The sequence below is a fragment of the Panthera onca genome, chromosome D1 (assembly GCF_046562875.1).
Source record: "Panthera onca isolate mPanOnc1 chromosome D1, mPanOnc1 haplotype 2, whole genome shotgun sequence".
Taxonomy (NCBI): Eukaryota; Metazoa; Chordata; class Mammalia; order Carnivora; family Felidae; genus Panthera; species Panthera onca.
The window spans coordinates 45,517,952-45,544,344 of NC_138348.1; the positions used below are offsets into that span (position 1 = coordinate 45,517,952).

The 26,393-nt window shown below is 49.1% G+C and overlaps 2 protein-coding genes across 11 annotated transcripts in view; one reads left to right on the top strand and one right to left on the bottom strand.

Annotated features, from left to right (window-relative positions):
* Positions 1-26,393, bottom strand: part of BMAL1 (basic helix-loop-helix ARNT like 1) — a 106,912-nt gene that overhangs the window by 50,093 nt on the left and 30,426 nt on the right. For 9 of the 10 annotated variants that reach the window (XM_078433233.2, XM_078433237.2, XM_060606055.3 and 6 more), the window contains one exon: positions 19,461-19,533. The exons of the other annotated variant lie outside the window; for it this stretch is intronic. The gene's annotated coding sequence lies outside the window, so the exon portion shown is untranslated. The remainder of the gene's footprint in view (positions 1-19,460; positions 19,534-26,393) is intronic. 10 annotated transcript variants of the gene reach the window in all.
* Positions 409-17,848, top strand: LOC144612937 (uncharacterized). Its single transcript, XM_078433250.1, has 4 exons — positions 409-691; positions 8,460-8,550; positions 9,234-9,369; positions 17,759-17,848. Exons 1-4 carry the CDS (start codon positions 685-687, stop codon positions 17,831-17,833), a joined length of 309 nt encoding a protein of 102 aa, XP_078289376.1. The 5' UTR covers positions 409-684; the 3' UTR covers positions 17,834-17,848.

Here is a 26,393-nt window from a genome sequence, read left to right on the forward strand (position 1 = left end):
GACTAGGAGTCATATAAGTTCACAGATTGAATGGATGGCTGATTTACAAAGCCCTTAAAATGTGGCTGCAGGCCGACGCTGGCAACCCCATAATTAGATATGGCATGCTCTGCGATGATGTATTTTTTACTGTTTTTTAATAACTCAGTTCTCCTTCTGGGATGAGGGGAAAAATGGAATTTGTTAAAAATAAATCGAGATTTAGTGGCTTTTCAGCCTTCTGCTGCTTGTTGCTCACAATATTCTATAAATAAAAGCAGCCCGGCCCTATAGTGCACTGTAAACACCCACAGACACTCAGAGCCAAATTCTTCCAATTATGACCCTGTGCCAGTTGCCAAGCTACTGCAAGGACCCACTTGAAAGGCGGCCATCTAGGCCATCTTCTGATTAAGCCGCCCTGTGACAAGGAGGAGGGCCTGCCGCTTTGGCACTGTGTCTAGTCTGAGATAATTGTTCCGTTTTCTTGAAATTAAGCCCTTTCCTCGTGATCGAATTACAATTCAGAGGTAGATGAGAAGCTAACCACCTGTCCATCCGTCCATCTGCCTGGGTCACGCGTGTGCCTGAGATCCTGGGCTGTCACACGCCGGACTTCAATCAGGCGGCAAAAGTGCCTTCACGACGGCGTCTTTAACTGCACTGAGCAAATCAAGGTCAAATAAAAGTGGGTCAGCAAAGAACATGACAGGTGAGTCACAGGCGGCCTGCCCTTCTACTCAGCAGCTTTCCTCACTGATCAGTTTGGGTCCCTCTTGTCCAATGCGGCAGACTGAGACGGTCATTTAAAAATCCGTATTAGACCCCGCGAGGGACGACATGGTCAGGTCGACTGCTCTGGGGCTCAAATGCCATTGCACAAGCTGGGGCTGCCCCGGCTGCCCAGCTTTCGTGTGGCCCCGACCAGCCCTTGAAACACTGCATGCAGGGAATCAGGGGATTGCCGTGTGCCACGGTCTCACTGAGAGAGAAATTACTTCCAGTTCCTTAGGAACCGGAATGCTCAGGGCAGCACTGAAGCACAATGGGCTCCGGCTAGAAACCAATCACCCCCCCTCCTCCCTTCAGTGGCAGTTCTCCTGCGGGAGTGCTCCGAGGGGAGCACAAACCCCAGCAGGCCCAGGAGGCCTGCAAAAGGCCCCAGGCCACAGATCCAGCTGCAGAGGCTCAAACACTGAATGGGGAACCAATCGGTGAGTTCTCCCAAAAGAGAACTGATAGGTGCTCTGTGGCCAGATTTTCCAAACTCAAAACTGGGACCTACACTGAAAGGGGTAGAACTGTTTACAGCTGGAAAGTTTGGGACCTGGGGGTCACAAAACACGGAGCCTCATTAGAGAGGTCTCCCGTGGGTGTCCCATCTAAAGTGGCCCTTCCTTGGGGCGCCTGGGTGGCTCAGTTGGTTAAGCGCCCGACTTCGGCGCAGGTCATTTCACGGTTTGTGAGTTTGAGCCCCACATCGGGCTCTGTGCTGACAGCTCAGAGCCTGGAGCCTGCTTCGGATTCTGTGTCTCCCTCTCTCTGCTCCTCCCCTGAACACTCACTCTCTCTCTCTCTCTCTCTCTCTCTCTCAAAAATAAATAAATGTTAAAAAAAAAAAAAAAGATTTTTTAAGTGGCCCTTCCTATAACTCACTTACCATCTGGGGGTCCTCATTTCTTAATTTCTGAAATGGTCTCTTTTCTTTGGGCCCCCCTCTGATTAGAAGGTGAGCCTCATGAGAGCAGAGACCCCCTCTGTCCTGTTCTTGAGTATTTCCAGGACAACTAGAATGGTGGCTGGCTCATGGTAGGTGCTCGATAAATATTCAATGAGTAAACGAATCCATGCCAGACCTCTGGAAGACCATTCTGCGTACCAGCGTCTCTCGATGTTCATGGCCATGGTATGAGGGGAAATCATTACCTCTTCTGTAACAATGAGAAAAGCAAGGCTCAGAGAGGGTGCATGTTTTTCCCAGGGCTGCACATCTAATGCGTTCATGGAGCTGGGATTCCAAGCCAGGCGTGAAAAGTTCTAATCCTGGCTTTGAAGTGAGCATCTGTTGCTTTTATAATTTAGAAAAAGCAAAGGAGAAAAACTTTAGAGGAAAAAGTACGCATCAGAAAAAGCTTTACATCAAATGATCTAACATATGACAGATTCGGTTCCTGTGCCCTAAAACCCCAGCTGCAGAGGGCATCGGCACCACAGGCCCGTAGCCAGAGCTGGAGGAAGGGCTCTGGGGCCCCCATTATGGAAGGCTCATTCCTGTCTTTCCGTGGGGCTCCAAAGGCCAGGCAGGAAAGGGAGAAGCCATCAGCAGTGACACCCATGACTCCTATCGCTGTTAGAAACAGCAAGCTTATTCCAGAATTTGCTGGAAAGTTTTCAAGGAGAGGTCTGCAAGCAAATTAGAAGACTGCGGAGTGTTTGGAATCTGACTTCCCTTTATACCCATACCTTGAAAATTGGAATGAATAAAAAAAAAAAAAAAAAAAGGAAAGGAAGCATACTTTTTAAGACTGAAATTTCAAAAATCTTAAAATTGAAAAGCAGAGATTTACATATATCTCAATTTAGAACACTGAACCCTGCTGACGCTAAGCTTCTGAACCTTTATAATCTGTATATCACAATAAAATTCCTATTAGTCTGATGATATTTTGGGCCACAACTCCTCCCCGGCCTGTCTGCTAGATGCAGGCAGTGGTTTGAACTGATGTGTAAATCAGCAGGTCGGTCCATCAAAATGACTGGCCAACTCTAGTGCGTGGACACATTTCTGAAATATGGGAAAGTAATGAAAATGGCAGCTTGTATCGATAAAACAGGTTTTTCCAAATGCTACCAGGACAACCTGTGAATACAAACACCCTACAGAAAGAAAAGCCCCTCCTGATTGTGAATGAGGGGTGGCAGGACTAAAGAGAACCACATAAGCTAACCTTTCAGAACAGAATTTCTTAGCTACAATTAATTTCTGGGTGGGCTTCGGGGCAGGTGTCTCATTAACAATATTCGTCTTGAGAGTATTTACCACGTGCATTTTTTGGAGAGAGGCTCCGTAAAATTCACTAGATTCACAAACTGATCTGTGACCCCAAAAGACAGGGACCCCCACCAGCCGTCTCTGCTGCCTCTCCCGTTTTCTTTGGACAATCCTGTAACATAAACAACAAGATGGCTTTCAGAGTAGACAAGATGACATTGACAGTCAGGGAAAGTCGCCCAAGCTCTTGCCTGAACAGCCCGGCCACTGGGACTGCTCACATCAATGAGTGAAAAGAGGTCATTGGCTGGAAGGGACTGGGGGGCTACTGAGCTTTACCTTGAGCCCAGTGCCCAGAAGAGACCAAGAGAGCAAACTTAGTGACCAGTGTGTCTTAGGCAAGATGAACTTGGGAGCAACATTGTGAGACAGGAGAAAGAACAAGGGCTTGACAGCCAGGCAGGGCTACCTTCAACCCTGGCCACGTAGCTTTGAGACAAGGATGATGACCATGACAATGGCGACGATGATGCCAAAGACAATATCTACCAAGAGCTTTTACCGACGGCACAAAGTCTAGCGTAAGGTAAGCAAATACTTATATACTTGTGAAATAACATATGCTGTTAAATTTTCGCAGCAACACGTGAACCTTCTCTATATTATCTCCATTTCCTATATCTGGAAAAAGAAGGTGATGAAGATTAAGTGGCATGCCCAAGGTGAGGTTGGGATTCCAACCTGGGTCTGTGCGACTCTAAGCCCACGCTCTCAACGACTAAGGTCCACCGCACTGCCAGGCCTTGGCTTCCTCATCTGTGAAAAGGTTAATAATACCCTGGCAGGGTGGTAAGGGTTGGACAGAATGCACGGGAAGTGTTTAACACAGTACCTGGCACACAGGAACTCCACAGGGTAGCTATTAATGCAATGTAATGCGATGGCATCTGGACCTTTGGAAGAGAGAAGAAGGATGGTGGGAGGTGGGCATCTGGCTATACAGATGGTGCAGCATTTCACTTCACGGGGTTCGACAAACAGGATTAGGAACTTTGGACCAAGGCTTAAGAGCCTGGGATGGCATATTCTCGGGAACAGAGAAGGGACACCGCAGCAGGATGGGTAGGAATGTGTTTACTCTGAGATGAAAGGCTTTTCTTTGAAAGTTGGAGAGGACTGGGGACTTTTTGGAAGGAGGAATAAGTCAAGCCTCAAAAGAAAGTTTTCAAGAGGCAGCGCCAAACAGCACGGCTATTCCTGGGCTACAAATACATGCCCACCGACCACCCGACTCTCTGACACCCGAGGGAGAAGAGTCCCTGTGCGTGTTTGCAGCAAGGGAGATGCCGAATCCCCAGGTTATTGGTAAACCCTGTCCGGAACGTGGGCAGAGCAGAGGATCTGTTGTTACAGCAAGTCTCCTTTGGAAGTCAATATGAAGAAAAGTACCCATTGCAAGCGAGAACCAAAGATTTAGTGTGGCTTGTGGTGTGTAAGAGCAAAGGGCTTGTTGTGGGAAAAAGTATCAGCCTCACCGACATTGCCATCTTGACTACCCTCTTATTGAAAGACTGAACGGGGGAGTCTGGAGAGCCGCAGAGTCGCTCCTCAGAGAGCCAACGGCACTGCAGAGAATGTGCATCCCAGGGCTGACGTCTGCCGGGGGAGAAGAACATCACGGAGTATCGCCAGGCTCTCCCCAGACCAGCTTCGCCCCTGTGTTTCTTAGAAAGGAATTGCTCTACCAAGTTACCCCAACAGGCACCAAAGACGATCAAAGGTCCCCACACCCTGTCACGGGTCCCCTCTCCTCCGTTCCCACAGCCCGACGCAGGACGCAGCATCAATTTCCTGGACCAAATTAACTGCCTCTAACTAGTTCTGCTGCCCCCTCCTACAGTCCAGCCCCCACACTGCCACCAGCTGGCTTTCTAAAATAAAAGTGCTGACCACGTCACTCACCTCCTGAAAGATGTCTACTAGATTTGCACTGCCTACGGAATAAACACCAAAGTCTTCACTTGCATTAATTCATTCATTTTTTTTCTCCCCCTCACCAATCTAATGTGTGATGATCACCTCCTGCGTGCCAGGCTCTGTTTTATGTCCTGGAGATAGAGTGGTGAATGAGATAGGTAAGGCAGGCACCCGTCCTCGTGGATTTATATTCTAGGGCAGTAAGACAAACACTAACGAAGACAAACAGATACAGAAGTCAGGTAACAACGGATGCTAATAAAGAGAAATGAGGCAAGCTAAGAGGATCGAGGGATCGGTTAAAGGGTGGGGTAGGACAGCGCATTTTAGTCCTTGAACACGGTGACTAGAAGTCTGTTCCTCTCCGGCCCTCATTTGAACGGAGAACAGAGTGCAGCAAAGGTGAGCCAGGCAGTGATGTCGGGGAAGACAGATTCGGGGGGAGAAGAGCAAGGGCAAATGCCCCGAGGCAAGAAAGAGGAACAGCAAGAAAGGCACAGTGGCTGGAATGGAGTGAGCAAAACAGAGAGGTCTAAAAGGAGAGATCAGAGAAGCAAGAGGGGCTGGCAGGCCATGGCAAGCAGTTCTATTCCAAGGATGCCGGAAGCCGTTGGAGAATTTGGGCAGGGAAATGATACCATCTGATTTTACCTTTTAAAAGGTCATTCTGCCTGATTGTGTGTAGCAGTGGGGCCCGAGCGGAAGCAGGGAGACCTGCTGCGAGATGGGGGGCATCTGTAGGAGGGGAGGGAGGGGCGGTGCTTTCAGGGTTCACTCTGATGGGAAACCTGTCAAGAACTGTCCGCAGACAGCATGAAGTGCAAGGTTTGGAGCAGGATCCAAGGTGATGCTGATATGTTGCGCCTGCGTAACCAGGGAAATGGTCCTGCCACATAAAACGGGGAAGCTGGGGGAGGGGCAGGGTTACGATTTTGCCTTTTTTCCTCCTGTTAAGAAGAAAAATACCAAGACTTGTATTTAGTGGCATTGGGTCCGGGATACCCATTAAACATCAACGCGTGGATGCTGAGTGGGCAGCGGGTATGCGGGTTGGGGCTCCGGAGAAAGGTCCGAGGGCGGCGTCGTCCCGACGACCACCAGGTCCTCCAGCTGTTGGCCCCAGCTCCAGACACGCGGCCAGGCATCACTTCCTCCAGGCTCTGGCCTCCTCCTGTCTGGAATGTTCTGCCTGCACACTTCTGCAGTGTAGACTCTTACCAGTCCCTTAAGACTTGCTCAAAAGTCACCTCTTGTCTATGAGGCCCCTCCTGACTGCCCAGGGGAGAGCGCCTAAGCCCCTCCTTCTCCCACAGCGCCCTGTCACGTGCCCTGATGGCCTTGTGTCACCCCTATTTTTGCCCTCTCTCACTGTGAGCTTCCCGAGGGCAGTGAGTGCAAGACTATTCCTCTGTGCACCCTGCCTCCTAACATAAGGCCTGGGCACGGCAAACATTTGCCAAATGAACGGAGTTCTCCTCTCTGTGAAGAGACGCAAAGGAGCCACCTGCATGCAGGCTGGTGGACACTGCCACTGCTGTCCTCAAGGGGACGGGGGGGAAGTCAGGCGTCACCGCAGCACTGCCACGGCTCAATGTGGTAGAACGGTATCTGCCCTCCAGCAGTTTCTCAACAGCACGCGGGAGCTTCGAGAAATCCATGAGCTTCGAGAAATCCACCACAGATGTGGTGAGGTGTCGTGAGCACCGCACCTGAGAAACGTGTCGGGTCTCACTGCAGGAACACCCAGCGAGTCCAAAATCAAAGCACTCAGGAGTCAGAGACGGAGGGAAGGAAACAGCCCTCGTGTACATGGACTCCTGTCCTCCTGACGGTGAGCCCGGAAGCAGGTCCTACTTGCCTTCTTTCGCAGACACAGGCAACGAGCATCCAAGAGGTTAGGTGATTTGCCCAGGGTCACAGAGCCGGGAAGTACGGGAACCAGGATTCACACTCAGGTCTTGGCCAATCCAGCGCCTGCGTTCCTTCCAGCAGATCGTACCGTAGGCAGGATCCTTAGGGACCCTCTCAGCCCCACAGTGTGCCAAGGATATGTAATTCTGGGGAGGGGATGTGATCTACCCACTGTGACTGAGGAGTCACTAAGCCCCTGACTCCTGGGCCGGGCTCCTAGAGCACTGCACGTGCACGGTGCCAGGCATTTCTTACAGGGCACAGGCAAAGCCGAGCACAAAGTTTTAACAGTCCAACCTATCTGCTTTCAAGTGTCCTAGAAATAAAAGCGAGGGACGGGGCGCCTGGGTGGCTCAGTCGGTTAAGCGTCTGACTTCGCCTCAGGCCATGACCTCGTGATTGTGGGATCGAGCCCTGAGTTGGGCTCTGCACTGACTGCGTGGAGCCTGCATGGGATTCTCTCTCTCTCTCTCTCTCTCTCTCTCTCTCTGCCCCCTCCCCACTTGTGCTCACTGTCTCAAAATAAACTAAAACAAAACAAAACAAAACAAAAAAAGCGAGGGGAATGGGAAACTGTATTTTGTACCAACTATTCCTGTGATCCTGGGACCCCATCAACAGGTGGGAAGCCAAGTGAGAACGCCGTGAGCGCACGGAGAGGGTCACAGAACTAGCCCTGTGAACCGAGCGGACTAGCGTGTGGCAGCCCTCTCATTCTCTGGGCAAGTGTTCGCTGCCCACCTACTGTGTGCGAGACACTGAACAAAGCAGCACAGGACAGGGAGAAGCCCGGCGTTGAACCATGGTTCCCCGATGTGTGTTACAACCAGCACATCGACCTCTCTAAGCCTACTTTCTTCATCTGTAAAGAAGAGCCCTGTTTCACAAAGCTGTTCTGGCTACTGAGTGGGGTGACCCATGCCCCGGGTATACGGCAGTGACCCAGTCAGCACCAAATGGCCGGGGGTTTGTTCATTGCTGAGAAAGCAGAAGAGCTTTACTCATGCTGGAGAGAAAAGGAGTGGACGAAAGGTAGCCACACCAAAGCTCTTGTAAAAACTTAGCAGGACTGAAGTAGCATCAATCCTCTGAGGATTTACCAAAGCATAAAGAAGTCCTTTAAGAAACTGTGAGGCACTGAAATATCTTAAGGCAGGGTGGGGAGAAGGAGAGGCAGAGTGAAAGGAAAAAGGAAAAGAGAGAGAGGAAGGATTTGAATAGATCAGTGCATTGGTAAGGGTCAATGAAGTTAACATATATATACATATATATATATATATATATATATATATATATATATATATACATACATACAAAGTAATGTCATTTGATTGCTGATGGATAGAGTTGCCTATTCATTATGTATATTCTTCTCCGTCAAGCTCCTATTCAATCTTCAATACCCTACTTGCTTGATAATTTCTTCCACCACCACCACCCCACCATTCACCTGGAGGTTAATTAATCTTCGCTCTGTTAGTTGATTCTTACAATGTACACGTTACATGGTCTTTGCTCATTGGGTTCCCCTACCTAACAGTGAATTCCTGAGAGCACATGTTGTATATGATTCATCTTGGTGGCCTTCCTCTGTCCCTAGGATCCCCAGCCAGCAGCCAGCAGGTTGGAGCATCCCCAGAGGAGAACCTTCTCTCTACAGCAGGAAAAGGAGCCAGGACTCATATTTATAAGTATCCATTCTATGCTGAACATTTGAGAAGCACATTCCAAGTCTTAATTCATATATTCTTCAAAATGCCCCATGAGGGAATTATTATCCCTATTTTGTAGAAAGGAGACACTGAGGCTCAGGGAGGTGAGGTCAACAGCCAAAGTTTCATACTGCTAGTAAAAGTGATGAGGCCAGGATTTGATTCTCGGTCCGTCAGACTCCAGATCCCCTTGTTTTCAGTAGACCAGCCCACCTGCATGAGTCTAGTGAAGCTGAAGGCATCCAGAAAGGATGAGTGGTCTGGACATCAAATCTCCCTGCAGGCTCATAATGAGGTTAGTGCTAAGGAGCTTTGACCAACACAGGGTAACCTGTTAGCAAAAGCCAGGCACCAGGTCAGAGGGACAGAGAGGAGGCCTTGGGAGAAGACAGAATTCTAAATTTCAGATACAGTTAGCAAATGGCAAATTGACCATCTCCCCAGACCCATCCTGTCTAAGGAGAAGAAGACACATTCTGGGTCAGCAATTCTCAACCACGTGTGATCAGTTAAGTCCCCTGGTCCAGAATTCACAGATCCTTTCTAAACACTGGGGAAACATTCAAGAACACGATCCTAAGTGTTAGCACTCCTGGGAGAAAGCTGTGGACAGAAGTGACCACAGGACATCTGGGAATGTCACTTCCTTGTCCTTTCTCCAGCCCCAGCCCAGTAAAGGAAACTTCCATGGTGCGCTGTAGGCCCAAAGCTACGTCTCAGCCTCACAGGGGTCTGACTCCACTGCATTTGGAGGACCTGCGTCCAAGAGACTGTTCCTTACCAGCTGTGCAACACTCAGTAAGTCAGATCTTCTTTGGGCCAAGTGTCCCCAGATATAAACAGGGGGAGGAGGAGAATGCCTGCTTCAAAGGGAGGTCGTAGGGACGCTATGAGAAAACACATGTGGGAAGAAACTGTCCATGTCAAACGGCGTTCAGATGTAAAGAAGGGGTGCTGGGAATCGTGGGGTACCTCACCACATCACCTGCTGCCCCCCTCCCCAAGTGTCCTGGGCTTAAGGCCCGGCACTCCCGGGTGCAGCTCCTTCAGTGCCGAGCTGGCCTCTGTACCGATGGTTCAAGGGAGAACACAGGAGCGCTGGGAGAGCTGTGGAACAGGAAGCTGTGATTTGGCCCTCCTCTTCCAAAGGCTACCGGGCACAACAACAGCCCTTAAATAAGTAGTTAACAATTGGCAACAACAGTTGAGGAACATTTTTGTCATCATGCAGGATGATAACCATCACCAAAATCAAAATATGAAAATCATTTAATTAAACCTATAGACTAAGACAAATGTATCATTTTGATGGCATATTTGTGAGTTTTTAAAGTTTTAAGTGTTTAAGCAAAAAAAAAAAAAAAAAAAAAAGAAAAGAAAAGAAAGAAAGAAAGCTAGATAATTAAAGTTATAATTGGATACTCTTGGGAGAAGCATGAATTGGTACAGCCTTTTGGGAGAGCAATTAAGCAATATTGATTCAAATTATATTTTAAAAAAATTTTTAATGTTTATTTTTGAGAGAGAGAGACAGAGCATGAGCAAGGGAAGGGTAGAGAGACAGGGACACACAGAATCTGAAGCAGGCTCCGGGCTCTGAGCTATCAGCACAGAGCCCGATGCAGGGCTCAAACTCATGGACCGCAAGATCATGACCTGAGCTGAAGTCGGATGCTTAACCGACTGAGCCACCCAGGCGCCCCTGTATTGTTTCAAATTTTAAATTCAAACTATTTAAGTTGGAAGTCCCACTTCTTGGTGCCTATGCCACAGAAAATCTCATGTAAAAGTTCACAAGCGTGTACAACAATTCCCACATCAGCAGCCGTGGCGATGGCAAAAGAGCAGAACCTGGGTGTCCACCAGCATGGGAATGATTAAACAAACTTGAAATGTATCCATACCATGGAGTACGGCTGCCAGACATAAGGCACGTCTACCTGTACGTAGCGACTTGTAAAGATGACCATAAGCACTGACAGTCGGCCACTGAAAGGAGAGCTACAGGATGGTACAAATAGAGAAATTCCATTTTTACAAAACAAAAGTGAAAGTGTGTATGTTGGAGATAAGGGCAAAGGAGGTAGAAGGAACACAAGCGAATGAAAAAGTCCAGGACTATACCCAACAAAGTCTCAACTGCCCATCGGTGGAGAAGGCTGGAGGTGGAGAAGTCACGAAGACTTCCTTCTTTCATGCGAGTGCACTTCAGTGTTGTCTGAATCTGCTACAAGTGTAGACTTCTTTGTGATGACAAAAACAAACAAAAATAGACCTAAAAGGTCACAGAACGATGATAATTTTTAAAATTCCAGTGCTTGCAAGCACTCCCCTAAAGTAAGCACCCCGGGACGTAGCACAGCCTCTCCATCTCTGCCGGTGGCCACCGGCCCTGTGCACACCCCTGGGCTTGCCCAGGAAAAGACTACAGGTGGGGATTGTCTCCAGGACAGAGAATCTCAAATCCCTCAGCTATTTCAATAAGAATTCTACCAAATTACAACTATTTTAACAAGCTGGCTAATAAAAAGGACTAAGTGTCTTAGTCAAATTTTATAACATCATAAATTACTGAATTCAAGTTCACTTGTTGGCAGCCTCTCTTAAATAGGGGCCATCAAAATTGATATCCTGCATTACCCAACATTGTATGTTGACTGATTGAGTCTCCACTGAAGAGTTCTTAAAAACTGCTTAATGAGGAAATCCCACGGGGAGGAGAGACGGTGACTCCCCCAAATCCAAAACGGGCCTATGTAAAACACTATAGTCACTTGGGTTCTCATAAAATCCCAGCTTATGGGGTGAAGTAACCTTCCTATCTATGGCCAAAGTTGCTGATGAAACAAAATAATCCTAAATCAATTCAGTGTCTACGAGGTGTTGGGTTACATTTAGGAGAGACCGCCCAGTCCGTGACCTGCAGGCCAGGTGAGCAGCTGGGCAGGGCTGGGCAAAGGTGGGTAAGGGTGAGCAGCTGGGCAGGGCTGGGCAAGCCAGAGAAGCCACTGGAGGAGGGACTGCCACTCTTCCCCAATGCCATCAGACCTCCGATTTTTCACGCAGGTTAGAAATCCAGATTTCTAGACAATATCTACCATGTGTCAAGTGTTGGCCACATATTCCAAAGTTTTACAATGTCGTGAGCACTGACAAAATACATCTGCCAGCCAGATGCAGCCCATGAATCAAGTTCTCAACCTCGGCCTGAAACTATCTACATTTTCTTAATGGGTCATCTTTGTGCAATTTAATTTTTAGAAGGATGGGAGGAGGCAGGCAAATAATATGGAACGAGAGTCAAGTGTTTGATAAGTAAGAAAATATTTCTAACGTACTTGAGGAAACAATGGTAGTTGTCTGGGTCAAATTCTGAAGAAATTGTTAAAATTTGTTGGCTATACCAGGCATGAAGCACTTGAGAGGGAGAACTTCCCAGGTCCAGAGCAAATTTCCACAATTTACTGTCAATGAATCTCCAAGAACTTACTCAACTATGTTTATCGTAGGACATTGAAAATAACAACATCAAGTACAGATGCCAGGTGTCACTCAGGCATTCGGCATCCGGGAGCACCAGTGTGGGTCACGCAGCCTCTGGGCAAGATTCCAAGAGAGGCCTGACGAATCTCCCTCCAGAACCAAAACCAAACTCAACCAAGACTTTAGAGTCAACATCAGAAAACTGTGCTCATTTTTCCCAAAGCCAAAAAAGTCACAGCTATATTTGTGCTAATAACAATATCTGCACATAAGCTGCAACTCACAAAGCACTTTTCTGAAGCACTAGCTCACTCCTCGGAGCCTTTAACTGCATCGTAGACTTTGTATCTCGTCCAAAGTCGTCTTACAGTTACTGCTAATGACACTACTTTTCAAAAGCGACAATGATAACAGATTATTTGGCATTTGCTACATGCCAGGGCTAAGCACATTTTCATTTCCCCTTCACACGAGCCTCACAGAGGTGATCACGAGGATCACCATCCCGTGTGGCAGGGGAGGAAACCGAGGCCTACAGAACTTGGGTGGGCAGTCTGAGTTACACGATCAGCAGGCACAGAGCTGAAATACTGAAGCAGGTCTGCTGGGGCCCGTGCTCTAAGCCAATCTCAATTTGCTGCTGGCAAGTGTACCCAAGGCGTGGCCAGGGTCCTTCTGCTGCTCCTCCCCCACACCCACTTTCCCCACTTGGTCAGAAGCCATTCTTTTTATTTTTATTTTTCCCACTCAAAACTGGTATGAATCACTCCGGGCTCAGCCAGCCTGGCCCTACAGGGCCCCAGAGGCCTGGTGAGGTGCCCCTGAGGGACCGGCTTCCTCGCTGCCAGCTTAAGGAGGGTAGCCAGGCCTGCTGGGGTCTAGCTGGGGCTTTCACATCACCGCTGTCTGAATAGGGTCTGGGAAGCGGGTGCTGACAAGTCACAACAACCCTGTGAAACGGTCACTGAGGTACCAAAGAGGCGGGTGGAGGAGAGGGGAGGCGCCTGCAGTTTGGGAAAGGAGAAAATATTTATTTAGCCAACGGCTATGAAATATCTATTATTCGAGGCCCCATACCAGACCCGTGAAAGAGGGAGACACTGTCTCCAATGTGCACAAGGATAAATTATGCAAACAAAAACACGGAGCAAGAAACACACACACAGCCCCGTTCATACACATATACTCACCAACACAGGCACATGCACATGCAAACTGCATCGTCCAGCAGCTGCCCTTAAGGCGGTAACCTCTGTGCTCCCTTCCCCAATTCCACAGACCCCTCGGCCCTGACTATGCCAGGTACTGCCCTGCCACAGACACCACACCACGGCTGGTCCCCAGGGGTGCCAGAAGGACAAGGAGGGCAGGCACACAGATCACGATGGCCCTCGGTGGTCAGAGCCATCCCCCAGAGTGTGTGCAGGGCCACAGGAAGGTGCTGGCTCTATCCTAAGGGGAGAACAGGGTCCACTTCCTTACAAAAGGAGGAGGAGGTGGAGAAAAAGACAGAAGGAGTGGTCCCGGGGGTCTGAGACAAAGGCATCCCGGCGAGGCACAGACCCTTCCTCAGCACAGCGACTCTGACATGGAAACAGGTAAGGGGTACAGGCTAAAGCGTGCGGGGGCCCTGGGGGGCCCCTTTGGCCCATCTCGCCAGATGCCCGTGGTGCAGGGGGCAGGGAGAAAAAGCGGGACATCAGGCAGGCTGTGGGGCAAGTCCATGTGGCACACCTACCTACAGGGCAGACCCCCACAGTCCTGGGCTCACCGGGCTGCCCAGTGGAGGGGCAAACGTTCACCGATCTACAACCACACAAGTAAACGAAAACCGGCCTCTGTGGCGAGCACTGCAAATGAGTGGGAGTGCGGGCTGCGGGCACGCATGGCAGAGGGACCGCGGTGCAGGAGGGAATGGGAAGGGCGCCAACCTGGTCGGCACACGCGGCAAACCCCCACTCGCATGTCCCGTGTTGACCTGGGCCTCAGTCCCCTCAGAGGGGGCGTGTGGGATCATAATGATGACACTTGCCGCAGCCAACACCTGCCGAGGCCCTGCCACCACGTGTCTGCCCGCCAAGCACTCTGCCTGGGCTTGCCAAACAGCCAGCGAGCCGTAAGCAGTATGTGACGAGAACGGTGATGGTGACGATCAGACCCAGGTTTCTTATCGGGGAGGTCAGCGGACGCTTCCTAGGAGGCAGCATATCAGCGGAGGTCTGAAGGCACAGAGTGGGCATGGACCAGATAAACCAAAAGGAAAATGCATCCATGCGGCGGGTAGCTTTTAAAAAGTGCCTGAGGACACCTCCGGATGAGGACAGCAGCTCCAAGTGCCAGCTGGAGCACTCTGGTCAGCAGGACGCCTCCGTGGTAAGAACGGCTACTTCCTCTAGGAAGCCCTCCCAGCTTGCCGTGAGCCCCCACGCAAAAGCTGCACGTTCAGTACAATTCCCCAGGTCTGTGGCAAAACTAGGAAGTGGAGAGGACGCAACGAGCGTTGAGCCGATGGCCCCGCGTGAAAACATGAGCACGTACTGACTAGCGCCCGGGTGTGCTGTGCCCGCTCCCATGGGGAGTACAGACGCTGACCTGGCATCTGCGGGGTCTGAGCCTCTTCCTGCGCCACTCGTCTGTGTTCACCGAGGACTTTACAGGGCTCCAAGGGCAGATGAAGAAGCCCCCAGGCGTGTCCACAAAGGACCGCTAGCTTGTCCTCACCCCCTAGCCAGACAAGTATTCTCAGCTAGATGATGGGGGAGAAAAGCTGTCAGAGGTTAGCAAGAATCGTCATTTTGGCTAATTTAGGAAATCTGGGATTCACCCGGGCTGAAGCTGGGCAGACCTCACTCCTGATGGGCATTCCTTGATGGGTTATTTTTCATTTTGAATTGCTGTTACTGTTCCATCGACAAGGGAGTTTTCTGAAAGTCAGGGGCAACGAATGTAAGGAAGTTACATTCCTGAGGTCCCAGCATGCCGGGAGACACAGCAGGCGGCCACACACCCACACCCAGAGCAATGCCTCCTGCACTGAAAGCTGAGGGGACAGGCGGGTGGCTCTGCCCAATGCCATGGCCTATGAACCTCCAATTTCAAGTACATTTGATCACGTTCTAAGTCTGCGCAAACAGACTTTACTATCCTTACTTCAACACACACTTCCTGAGCCGGATGTACTATGCTGGTACTGAGAACCAAGTGTGTGTGTGTGTGTGTGTGTGTGTGTGTGTGTGTGTGTACACGCGCACACGCATGTGGGGTCCCCACCCTTAAGGAGCTCAGTTTACTGAGCATAACAAGTAGTAAATCAACAGTGTGCTGATAAGCACTTTGGAAGAGAGAAATGCAGGGTGTTGTGGGAGCCAGGAGGAAGGTCGTCCCCAGGTCACAGCGAGGAGCAACGGGGGAAGGAAGGTGTCCGGAAGACTGGAAACCTGAACTGAGCTACTGAAATGGGGAGCAGGGCGCAGGTCATTCCCTAGAGGGCCCAGAGGTGATGGCTGGTGGGAGGCTGGGCCGAGGTTAGAAATCCATGAGGAATGTGCCCACAGGCCAGACCATGAAAGCCTGCAGGCCTACCAAGGAGCTTAGGTTTTATCCTGCAAGCAATAAGGAGCCCTTGGAGAGCTTTAAGCAGAAGAAAGCCATGATCAGATGTGTGAGTTATAAACATCATGCTGATAAGGAGTGTGGGGGTGGGATGAGGGAGGACAAAAATGGCCACAGGAAGAGCAATTAAGAGGCTTTTGAAAGAAATCCAAATGATGAGTCCTAAGGGAAGGAGTAGGGAGGGAAGAGAAGGGAGTGGACAAGTGAGAAGGCACCCTCTTTACTAGGATGGTCACCCACAGAACAGGACAGAGGAGGGAAAGGACAAAGCCAGGGATGACTCGTGAAGGAGACGCAACTTGGGGCTGCAGTCCCAGGCAAGGCAGGTGACACAGGGAGACAGACGCACCTGGCCGCAGGGCAGGGATGGGCCCGAGGTGCCCGCGGGCAGTGGACAGCAGCCAGCAGCGCAGCCTAGGAGGAGGTTCTGTGCTGGATATGTAGTTCTGGATGACTGCAGGGTAGAAAGGAGCACTGCACGGGCTCCGCCGGGGAGAATCCTCACGGTGATGAGAAAGGGACCAAGCAAAACCCTACCAAGCTAAGGACAAAAGAAAGAACACTAGCAAAGCAGGCTGTGGAGGCAAGGGCTTTGGGGCTGGAGGAGAACCTGGAGAGGCAGGCGAGGTGAGGTGAGGCGAGGCGAGGCGAGGTGAGGCGAGGGAGCACCTACCGAGGAGGGGAAGAGACAGTTCAGAGGCCACAGACGAGGGGCCGGAAAAGGGAGTCCTCACTGATGGAAGCAGTTAGGTGTTAGCAGCCACGGCCCAGCAAAAGAATTAAGGAGTGTTGACAGTTCAGCTGACGTCTGTAGAAGTCTCAAACAGAATTATGACTTTTCCCCCAACAGCCTCACTGTCTTGCTTCATTTCTTGGTGGGGCCTTCCGATGACCCTAACTAAACTGTTGGCCACCCTCTCCCTTTACTTTACTTCAGGGCGTGATCACGCCTGCCTGACCTTACACACCACGTCTCATACCTTTATTCTGTCTGTCTCCCCTACTAGAAACATCTTCTCAGGAGTAGCCTCATGAGGACAAGAGGCCATGTCACCTCTACAGCCACGGTGCCAAGGGTCAGTGCCTGGCACACAGAGGTTAAGCACCTTGTCCCAAGCCTCTTGGCTCATTACAAACAACAAATATTCACTGAGCACATAGGACATGCCCAAGCCATGATAGATGCTGGGGGTGTGGGGGGAAACACCCAGCCCTCAAAGCTTAAAGTTGAAGGTGAGCAGAGACAAATACCAAATATTTAAACAAAAAGTTGATTATAATTGCCGCAGAGCTAGGGCTGAAATCTGGCTGTCATGCCTTCCAGTGATATTTCCTTTCCAAGCCCACGACTGTTAACCTTCTCCAAGTTCCTCCAACCCAGGAAAATTTTACCTGGGGAAACAGTTAAAGCGATTAAGGTTTGGTCTTGATTTCTTGCAGAGATCCCACACTTCCTCCACCCTTTCACCAGACTCCTAGGAAGTGGAAACACCCACACTAGGCTCTGAATATTTAACCCGCATAGCTCAGTCCGTCCCCAGTCCTTCTACATAAGTGGGAGGATTAATTCCAGACTTAGGTGAGAGAAAACAGGAAGCAGAGTCACCCGGGGGTCAGATCTGGGTTCAAATCTCCTGTAACCTTGGACAGGTTACTCAGCCTCTTTATGATCTGATTTCCTCACTACTGACGTGAGAAAACGAACTCCCCGTGTTGGAGGCTGTTGCAGAGAGGACCTAAAGCGACACCTGTAGAGCACCAGCACCATGCTGGGGACCTACTGAGGGCTCCATAAATGGTGGCTCTGAACCACTTACACCTGCTGCCTTTGTTCCCAGATCTCAAACTGCTACATTCACACAAACCAAGCCAAATGTGACTTAGAATCCAAACCAAAGAACGTACACTCAAAATGCTCAGAGCACAAATTGACAACCTGGCCGGATGACCTGAGGAAGTATCTCAAACTCCCATACATGGGCCGACCCTCCAGTAAGAGGTCTCATTTCAGTCTCCTGGTCTACCCTCTCTTCCCCTCCATTGTGGCAAATGCAACTCTTTCGCCGACAGATCGCATCTTGTCTTCTGGCAGGAGTCCAGACATGGGCTGGGTTCCGTGTGCAAGCTGCGGCACAGCCGTGAGCACCACGCCTCCAAGGGCGAATAAGAACACAGTCACCAGCCCAGGGTGCACACAAACCCCCAAGCACCGCTTGGCTCCAGAGAAGGAAAAGAGCACCGGTCGCAGCATGTTGTGCCTGCCTCAGAGCTAAAGAAAAGGTAACTGCGACATGCAAATGTGTACTCCCTTCTTTTAAGGCCCACACTCTCTACGGGTGGTCTATTTTCCTAGTGTCTTCGATTCTTTATCCCTCATTTATGTCCAACCCTGTGCAGCCTGGAGCCCTCATCCCCCATTCTCCTCCTGTGGCATCATGTTCCTCAAGGCCACCTGTAACCAACTTGTCACCAAGTCAGCAGCCTTCCTTCAACTTCCTTCTCCATGGTCCCTGCTGCCCCCTTCTCTTCCCTTCCTGGGACTCTCTCCTCCTTGGCCTTTGGTTCTCTTCTACCTTTTTCTTCCATCTGGAATTATGCACATTCCCCAAGGCTCAGCTCTCTGCTCATCATGGGGAGAACTTATTTAATCCTACGGCCTCCCTTCCACATCTCCAGACCAAACCCTCTCAGTCCCAGCTTCATCCCTGCATTTCCAATTGTCTACGGGACATTTCCTGTGGATGAACCACTGTGATCCTGAACTCAGTGTATCTAAAACCAGATGCACCAACTACCCCCCTCAGTCTCCAATGTCTACATGTGCCAATGATGCCCCTGTGAACCACCAAGTTTAAACTTCCATTTTCTTTGGCTCCTGTTCTTAAAGTCTAAGAAGACTGTAAATTCTATGGTTCTCCCTTTGCGACAGCTCTTCTATTGGTCCTTTGCCCCCATTTTCACCACTGTTAACCACATGCCATCATGCGCAGATTGCTGCTGTTCCTTTGAACAAGCCCCATGCCTCCTGTCCAGCTATGAGAAGAACGGTCCTAGCATGTCGCTTCTGCCATTTCACTTCTTTTCCCAAAATAACCTCAATGGCTTCCCACTGCCTCCAGGACAAAGTCCAAGTGCCTTAGCCTGACATTCAGGGTCCAGAGAAGGAGTCTGCAAACAACAGCCCACAGGCCAAATCCTACCTACCGCCTGTTTTTGTAAATAAAGCTTTACTGGGACCCAGCGGTGCCCATTCATTCATAGCTGCTTTCATGCTACAACAGCAGAGCGGAGTAGCTGTGATAGAGACCGCATGGCCTATGAAGTCAAAAATATTTACCGTCTGACCTTTTACAGAAGAAGTTTGCTGACCCTGGTCTAGAACAATCATCTCTTGCCAAAGGTCTGGCCCATGACTCCTCTGAAGCTCTTGCTCCTGTGGGTCTGTTGCTGAGCCCACTGCCTTTGTGTCTTACGCCCACTTTCTCAAACCCGAAAACCTTATTTCACTCTTCTCCGGATTTTTCCTTCAAAACCCAGCCAAAGCCCACCCTGCCATGAGCCTGGGTGCGTCCACCCCCTACACCTCCTGGATGCCCCTCCAGAGCATCTACTTCATAAACCTACAGTGAAATTTCACTTCTCCTGTGGATCCCTTCTGCCTGTACTACCGGCTTCTCTAGAGTCTAGGCTTGGTAACCTCCACAGAGCTGTGCCAATGATAACTTTCTTGCCCTTTATTCCAAATACCGATCCTCAACAGCATAATTTGGTAAGAAGGCATCAAACAAACTTACCAGTGAAGGCCTAGGATTCCACATTTGAAAAGTTAAGCTTGGGTCCAAATGCGTGCACTCTAGTCAGCACCACCTAAAGCCAACGAAATAAGAGTTCAGCTTAAGAGAGGCTATTTATACACTGTCTTTCAATTTACAGCCCCCAGTAGGTTTTGATTTACCATCCTCTCAGGATGCCCATTTCTGTTACTTTGCCCAGAAAATTGTGCTCATTTTTCAAATCTACTGGACAGTCTTTCCCTAAGAAGCCTCCCCAGTGTCCCCAGCAAGCCGGGCACCTCCCCCTCTCAGTTCCCATGGAACTCTCTCATGGCGAGACATTTATGGCAACATGTGACACGGGAGCATAATTTCTTATTTAGGAATGGGGGTCCCTAGAGTCTAGGCTTTTCAAGAGAAGAGGCCTGTTAAATTTACCCCTACTCTTACCCCACTGCCTAGAACGCTGTGGGCATTTAGGTAGTCTTCAATAAATATTTGTAAAATGTGAGGAAAAACAACCCACTTAATTCATTACCACATGCCTGGGTATTGAAAATTCTGCTTGATCACAATTTTCCCTATAGAAAGGCATGCCTCAATCCCACTGCTTTTAATAAGCAATGGCTTAACAGGAAGGGTTCATGAGATTAATGGTCTAAATGCACACCTTTGGAATGACACTCCCCTGGGCAGAGAGCCTTCAGAGGCTTCCAGAATCTAAGAAGGCAAGCCCAACTCCGTAAGCAGGCTGCCAGGCCTGCACGAACTGGCCCAGCCTGAGTCCACAGCCTCAGCTCGAGTGGCCTCCCCCACTGACCCCACAATCCAGACAAACAGGCCTGATAGCGGGCCTTCTCTGTATTCCCTCCAGCTGGAGGTCCTTCTTCCCTTCCCTCCAAATTATCTCCTATTGAAATGCCATCCATTTCAAACACTATGTCCCAGACCCAGTTCATGATGGGGCCAATAAGTTGTTTTGTTTTTTTTTTTGTCTCTCTCTCTCTCGTGTGTGTGTGTGTGTGTGTTAAAACATACATAGCAGAAAATTTATGATCTTAACCATTTTCAGGTATATGGCTCAGTGGTATTAACACGTTTGTGTTACTGTGTAACCATTACCACCATCCATCTCCAGAACTCTTTTCCACAAAACTGAAACTCTATACCCATTAAATGATGACTACATGGTCTCCCTTTCCCCCCACCCTTACCCCCAGTCTCTGAAACCCAGTATATTTCTGTGGAATGAATAAATGCTGGATAAAGACACGAATGAATCTGACCTCAACCCTCCTCACAAAAGCCAGAAGGGCTGTCCCATAGCACTAGACGCCCATGGCACTGTCTTCATCATTCTTGGATTTCTTTCAATCAATCTACAGCAATCCTGTTTTGCACAACTGTATTCTTCTTCAGTGGGTAAACTGTGGCTTCTTTTGAGAGGTTAAGCTCTGGTCCAGAACATGCACTTGGCCTGTCCTCCATGTTGCCAGACCCAACGGGCAAGACTTAGTCTTTGTCTTATAGCTCTTGATATCAGTAAACCATTCCCTCTTGCTTGATGACTCCTTTCACTTGGCTTCTAGGACAGCACTCTTGTTTTCTGCCCGCTGTTTCTCACTGGCTGTTCTTTCCTTTTGCTGGTTTTTCCTTCTCTCCTTGCCTCTCAATGTCAGAGTGTCCCGGGGCTCAGGCCTCATTCTCATCTCTTCTCTGTATGCCTTTAGTCACCCCTCGGTGATTTCGCCTAATGTCACGGATTCAGATACCATTTGTATGCTGAGGATGCCCAGATTTTTCTCCAAGCCCGGACCTCTCCTTTAACTCCTGGCTGGTAGGATATATCCAACTGCCCGCTTCAAGTAAGATGTCAAATAGGAGCTCTGTGTAAGTCATGTTCAATGTCCCAAACTTAACATGTCCAGTGCCGACCCCTGGCCTTCCCCCAGACCTGCTCCTCCAAGTGTTCCCCATATCAGGCTAAAGACAACGTTCGTCAAGTTGTCCAGGCCAAAACGTTTATAGAGTCATTCTTGTCTCCTCTCTCTTGCTCCATATCCAATCCTCACCAAAATTGGTTTGTACTTCAAAATATATTCAGAACATGACCATTTCTCACCCCCTCCACCATTACCAATATAGCTGATTACAACAGCCCCTGCACAGGTGTGCCTGCCCCCCACCCCTCCCTTGCACTTTGGCTCTTGGTAACACTCCTCCCTCCATCCACAGTCTATTCCCAGTACAGGAGGGAACTGGTCACAACGTAAGTCAGAACAGGTCATTTCTTTGCTTAAAATCCTGAAAAGCCTTCCTAGCAAGGCCAATGCCAAGGAGATGAATGTTTATAAAGTAGACCTGCAGGCCCAGGGGCAGGCATGGGGGGGGAGGAAAGGTCTTCGGGCCAGGGCCCAGCTCCCATCCATCTGTCAAATGGCAGTCCTGGCTGTGGCTCCTATTATCTGATTGCAAAAAGAAAGGAAACTTTAAAGGGAGACAAATACAATCAGTCAGCTTCCTTTTCCAGTTGAGGCACCACAAAAAGCCAACAGCACTCACATTTCTCAAGAAGTACATAAGATATGTCAAGTCTGCTACCACTTAATAACTGGTTTCCAAAGGTAAATCTAGCCTTCTGGAGAATAGTTATTACCCCCCTTGGTGGTGGTGGGGGGGATCCTCCTTAAGCCCCTCTTTTTCTTGCCTCCTCCAACTGGTCACCAAGCCCTGGTTGCCTCATTGTCTCTAGACTTTCTCCCACTCCTCTTTACCGGTGGGGCGGCTGGAGGTGAAGTCCAAATGACACAACTAAGGGCTTTAATTGGCTCAGGTCTCTTCGGCTCTCCTTACAGCTACAGTGGCAACCTCCTAACCTCTACTCACTTATTTATTTCCAACCACAAACCCAGACACAGTGTCTGTAATGACTTTTAATAAAACCTAAATATGATCAAGTCCTCTGTTTAAAACTCCCCAAAGAGTTCCTACCTTGTTGTACCATAAATTCTTCAAAACACAGAAACCATGCTAAATACTCTTTTTTTATTTTCCATACATGCTTTTCTTCTGCCTTCTTAAAAAAGACCATGAAGGCCCCAACAAGGGTGGGCAAATGGTCCAGCCCGATTAGACTACTCCACTCCCTGGCTGCAATGACAGGCACAACATCCAACCTAAGCCAGGCAGAGACTTGCTCTAGAACTGACATATAGATGCAGAGAAAGGAGTTGTCCCTTCACTGCAATTGCTGGACTGGGTCTGCCAGCAGTGGTGCCCCCACGAGGAGCACGGTCCATCTGCAGTAGAAAAGACTGATGCCAACATACAAAGAATAGCAGACAGGGAGCCAGACGGACCACTGGCAGCGTCAACTCCCATTCTGGAACCCCTTCCTTTTGTGAACTCCTGTAGCATCCTGCCCGACTACGGAACCAGTAACTCCCCGCTTATGCCTCCACTAGCAGGAGTCCCAACTGGCACATCATATAAATTTCCCATTATCTGTGTTTTTCCCATATCTGTTTTTTCTCTTTACCTGGAATGTGTGCTCCTTGGATTTTTACACAGCAGCCATACCTTTAGCGCTATGGAGGCTTCCCTGAAGGACAGCACAGTTAGTCCAGTCTTCCAGATGTGCTCTAAAATGCCTGGAAGGCACCCGTTCTGCTGCACCATAGACTCCTCCTGGTCTTCCCAGCCTTAGCTGGTTGCCCAAGCTAGAACCCTCATTCTCAACCTGGTCTCCTCACACTTCCTCATTGCCATGTGGACTTTCCTTTTCTTGCTTTCTGTCCTACCACCCCCCTCCTTGTCTTCTCCTCACTGCATTCCAGCCACCCTGGCCATCTTTACCCTGCTGTTCCTATACCCTAATGCTCTTTCCCCAGTTAAACATACAACTCACTTCTTCACTTCATTCGCTACAGTATACACTATGGTACAAGTTCACAAAAGCCCATTTCTTTTTTCTTGGGGGCACATGGCTAGACTCTATTTCCCAAAAGCCTCCCTTGTAGTTAGAAGTAAACATGTGACTGAGTTCTCACCAATGGGTGGGAGAGATGAGTGCTCCTTCCAGACTGGCCCATAAAAAGTTCCCCACAAGGGGCATATTGGTGCCTTAGTCAATTAAGCACCGGACTCTTGATTTCGGCTCAGGTCATGACCTTACGGTTCGTGAGGTTGAGCCCCACATTGGGCTCTACACTTATCGTGCAGAGCCTGCTTGGGATTCTCTCTCTCTCTCTCTCTCTCTTTCTCTCTCTCTCTCTCAAAATAAATAAACATTTAAAAAAATTTAATAAAAATACAAAAACTTCCCCACAAGACCATCTCTCTTCTTATTCATCCTCCAGCTGAATGGAAAGCAATCTGAGGGCCTTAAAGAGGGCAGAGCCATAAGATATAAGGAATGTGGGTCCCTCGGTAACCACAAAGAAGGAGCAGCCAAACTGGAATTTTTCTGTACAAGAAATAATGTTTTCTTGGGTCGATAACACTGAGATTCAGGGGTTTGTTTGCTACTTAACCTAACAGCTTGGTCTCCTTCTCAACGAGACCTTCTCTGACTACTCTAAAATTCTCCTAACACTTCTTAGCCAACCTCCTTGCTTTATTTTTCACCATAATCTTATTACCATATTGGATTTTATACCATGTGTATTTTATTATTTTGTTTTCTATCCCCCCAAATCTGAATGTGAACTAAAGGCAGGAAATTTTTGCTTTTTATTTTTTCCTTTGCTGTATCCCCTGGGTCTAGAACAGTGCTGGCCATGTTATGAACAATCACTTATTGTTGAATGACTGACTGACTGACTGAATGAATGAATGAAGTACATGGGCTCCAAGGTCAGGAGGGCCTGGGTTGAGGCCCAGCTCTGCCATTTATTAGCTGTGCAACCTGGAGCAAGATACTCTACCTCTTTAATACTCATTTTCTTCATCTGTAAAATGGCAGAAGTAACAGCACTTTCTTTATCGAGACCGGGAATAATTAAGATCGTGAACATAAATCCCTACATAAATCCCTCAGTACAGTGCCTAATAACAGCTCAGGTTCCATAAATGCTAATTGCTATTGTTATCAACTCAAGGCCAGAGGACAAGACTGGGTGTTAGGCCCTAGCAAGGTCATCGGGAGAGCCATACTTTGCAGCAGAAGTTGAATGGATATTTAAATGCACAAACTCTTCTGGAAGAAATCGTGACAAACACCTAGGTAGTGAGATTTAAGAACTGCCTAAAAGATCCCAGTAAATTGCCAACGATCAGAAAGACATGACAACTGGTGTCAGGGGTGATGAAAAGTGTGCGCACAGTCTGCAGAAAAGTGCTACTATGGAAAGAACGCCACCCAAATGATGAGAGATCACTTTGTACCTTTTAAGAAACAATTTTCACAGCAAAGCTCCAGTAAAGAGAGGCCCCTTGCATCATGGGGACAAGGTAATAAGGTTATAAAAATGGAACTCAAATAAACCACACGCAGGGCCCACATGGGCCCAATTTCCCAGGAAAAATAGCAATTGCTACAGCATTCAGATAAGGGAGTCACGCTTGGGCCTCGGCATAGAAAACAGCTTTCAGACATCATTAGGCTGCAGAAGAGCCACCGGGTTTACCAAATTAGCAATGCCAGCTCTCACCTGCCCCTCTCCGTCATGTTCATCTCTTTCTACCCACACGAGGACACGGCTAATGATACCCAAAGCCTGTGCCTGCTTTGCCATCTTCAAAATAGAGAACCCTCCAGAATGAACAGCACGGTGCAATCTCCAGAGGCCCGCCCGTGGAGACCTTGGATCAGACCTGCTCTTAGATCTCACCTCATGGAACTCTGCAGTGCTGGGCCTTGTAGACAAAGCATCACCCACCCCACCCCCACCGCCCCAAGAAGCTCTTTCTACCTGTGGCCCCTCGGCTCTCAGCAAACTCCCCCATCCCCACCCTAGAATCCCTTTCATCTCCACTCTGACCCCTCTCCCACCTCGGTACCCCTAATCACTGGCACTCCAAGCCTCTGGTTCTAGTGTCTGTTCTCCCCCTATATCAGAGGCGTGGCAGCTCTGTGGTTAGGAACAGAGATTCTGGAGCCAAACCAACTGGGTCTGATCTTGGCTCTACAGCAGGACAATCTTGGGCAGTTGATGAGTTACTTTATGTCTATTTCTTCATCTGTAAGATGGAGGCAATGGTAGCGCCCCCCTTGGGTCACTGTAGGGATTAGATGAGTTAATATATAGGAAGTGCTTAGACCCAAGCCTGGCATTTGATACATGCCCTAAAGCAACACTGCTTCGGCCAAACCCCAAACATATCCCCATGTCCTTCCACCTCCATTTCCTCTGTCAGCCTTTTTGTTTTGCTGGGACTGTCCAGTCCCATCTCAGCCAGTCCTTTCTAGTGCTGTCAACAGCAACTCCCCCCCCCCCCATAACACCTTTCTTGACATCCCCCGTCCCCGCCCTAGCCTCCCGAGGAGATGGAATCCCTCTCTCTTCTCTAACAGAGTAGAGCTGACTGCCCCAGGACTCTCTTCTTAGTCCCCAGTGAAGGACCACCAATTTTAGACTTGTTTTGTCCTTCCCACTCCCAGTTCGTGGGCTCCTCAGAAACAAGGGGGGACTGGGTGTTTTCTTCCCCAGTTTTTATTCCCGGCAACTCAGCTGACATTTGCCGGTTAAAATGGTCCACGTAATCATCAACCAGAGACTGAAACAGCAACGACAGATCATCTGGGCAGAGGAAGCCTTCCCCGTCACCCCAAAGCCACATGGATTCCAGGCTAAAAAGAACACTCAGAACCAAGTCATTGACACTGGTTTGTTGGTTTCATTCTGGTTATTTCCTTATGACCAACAAAAAAACCAAACTGTTTCAGCAAGTTTGCAACCTGCTTCCACTTGGCTCCACAGCAGGATGGTCTTGGACGATCTTAGCTTCCACTGC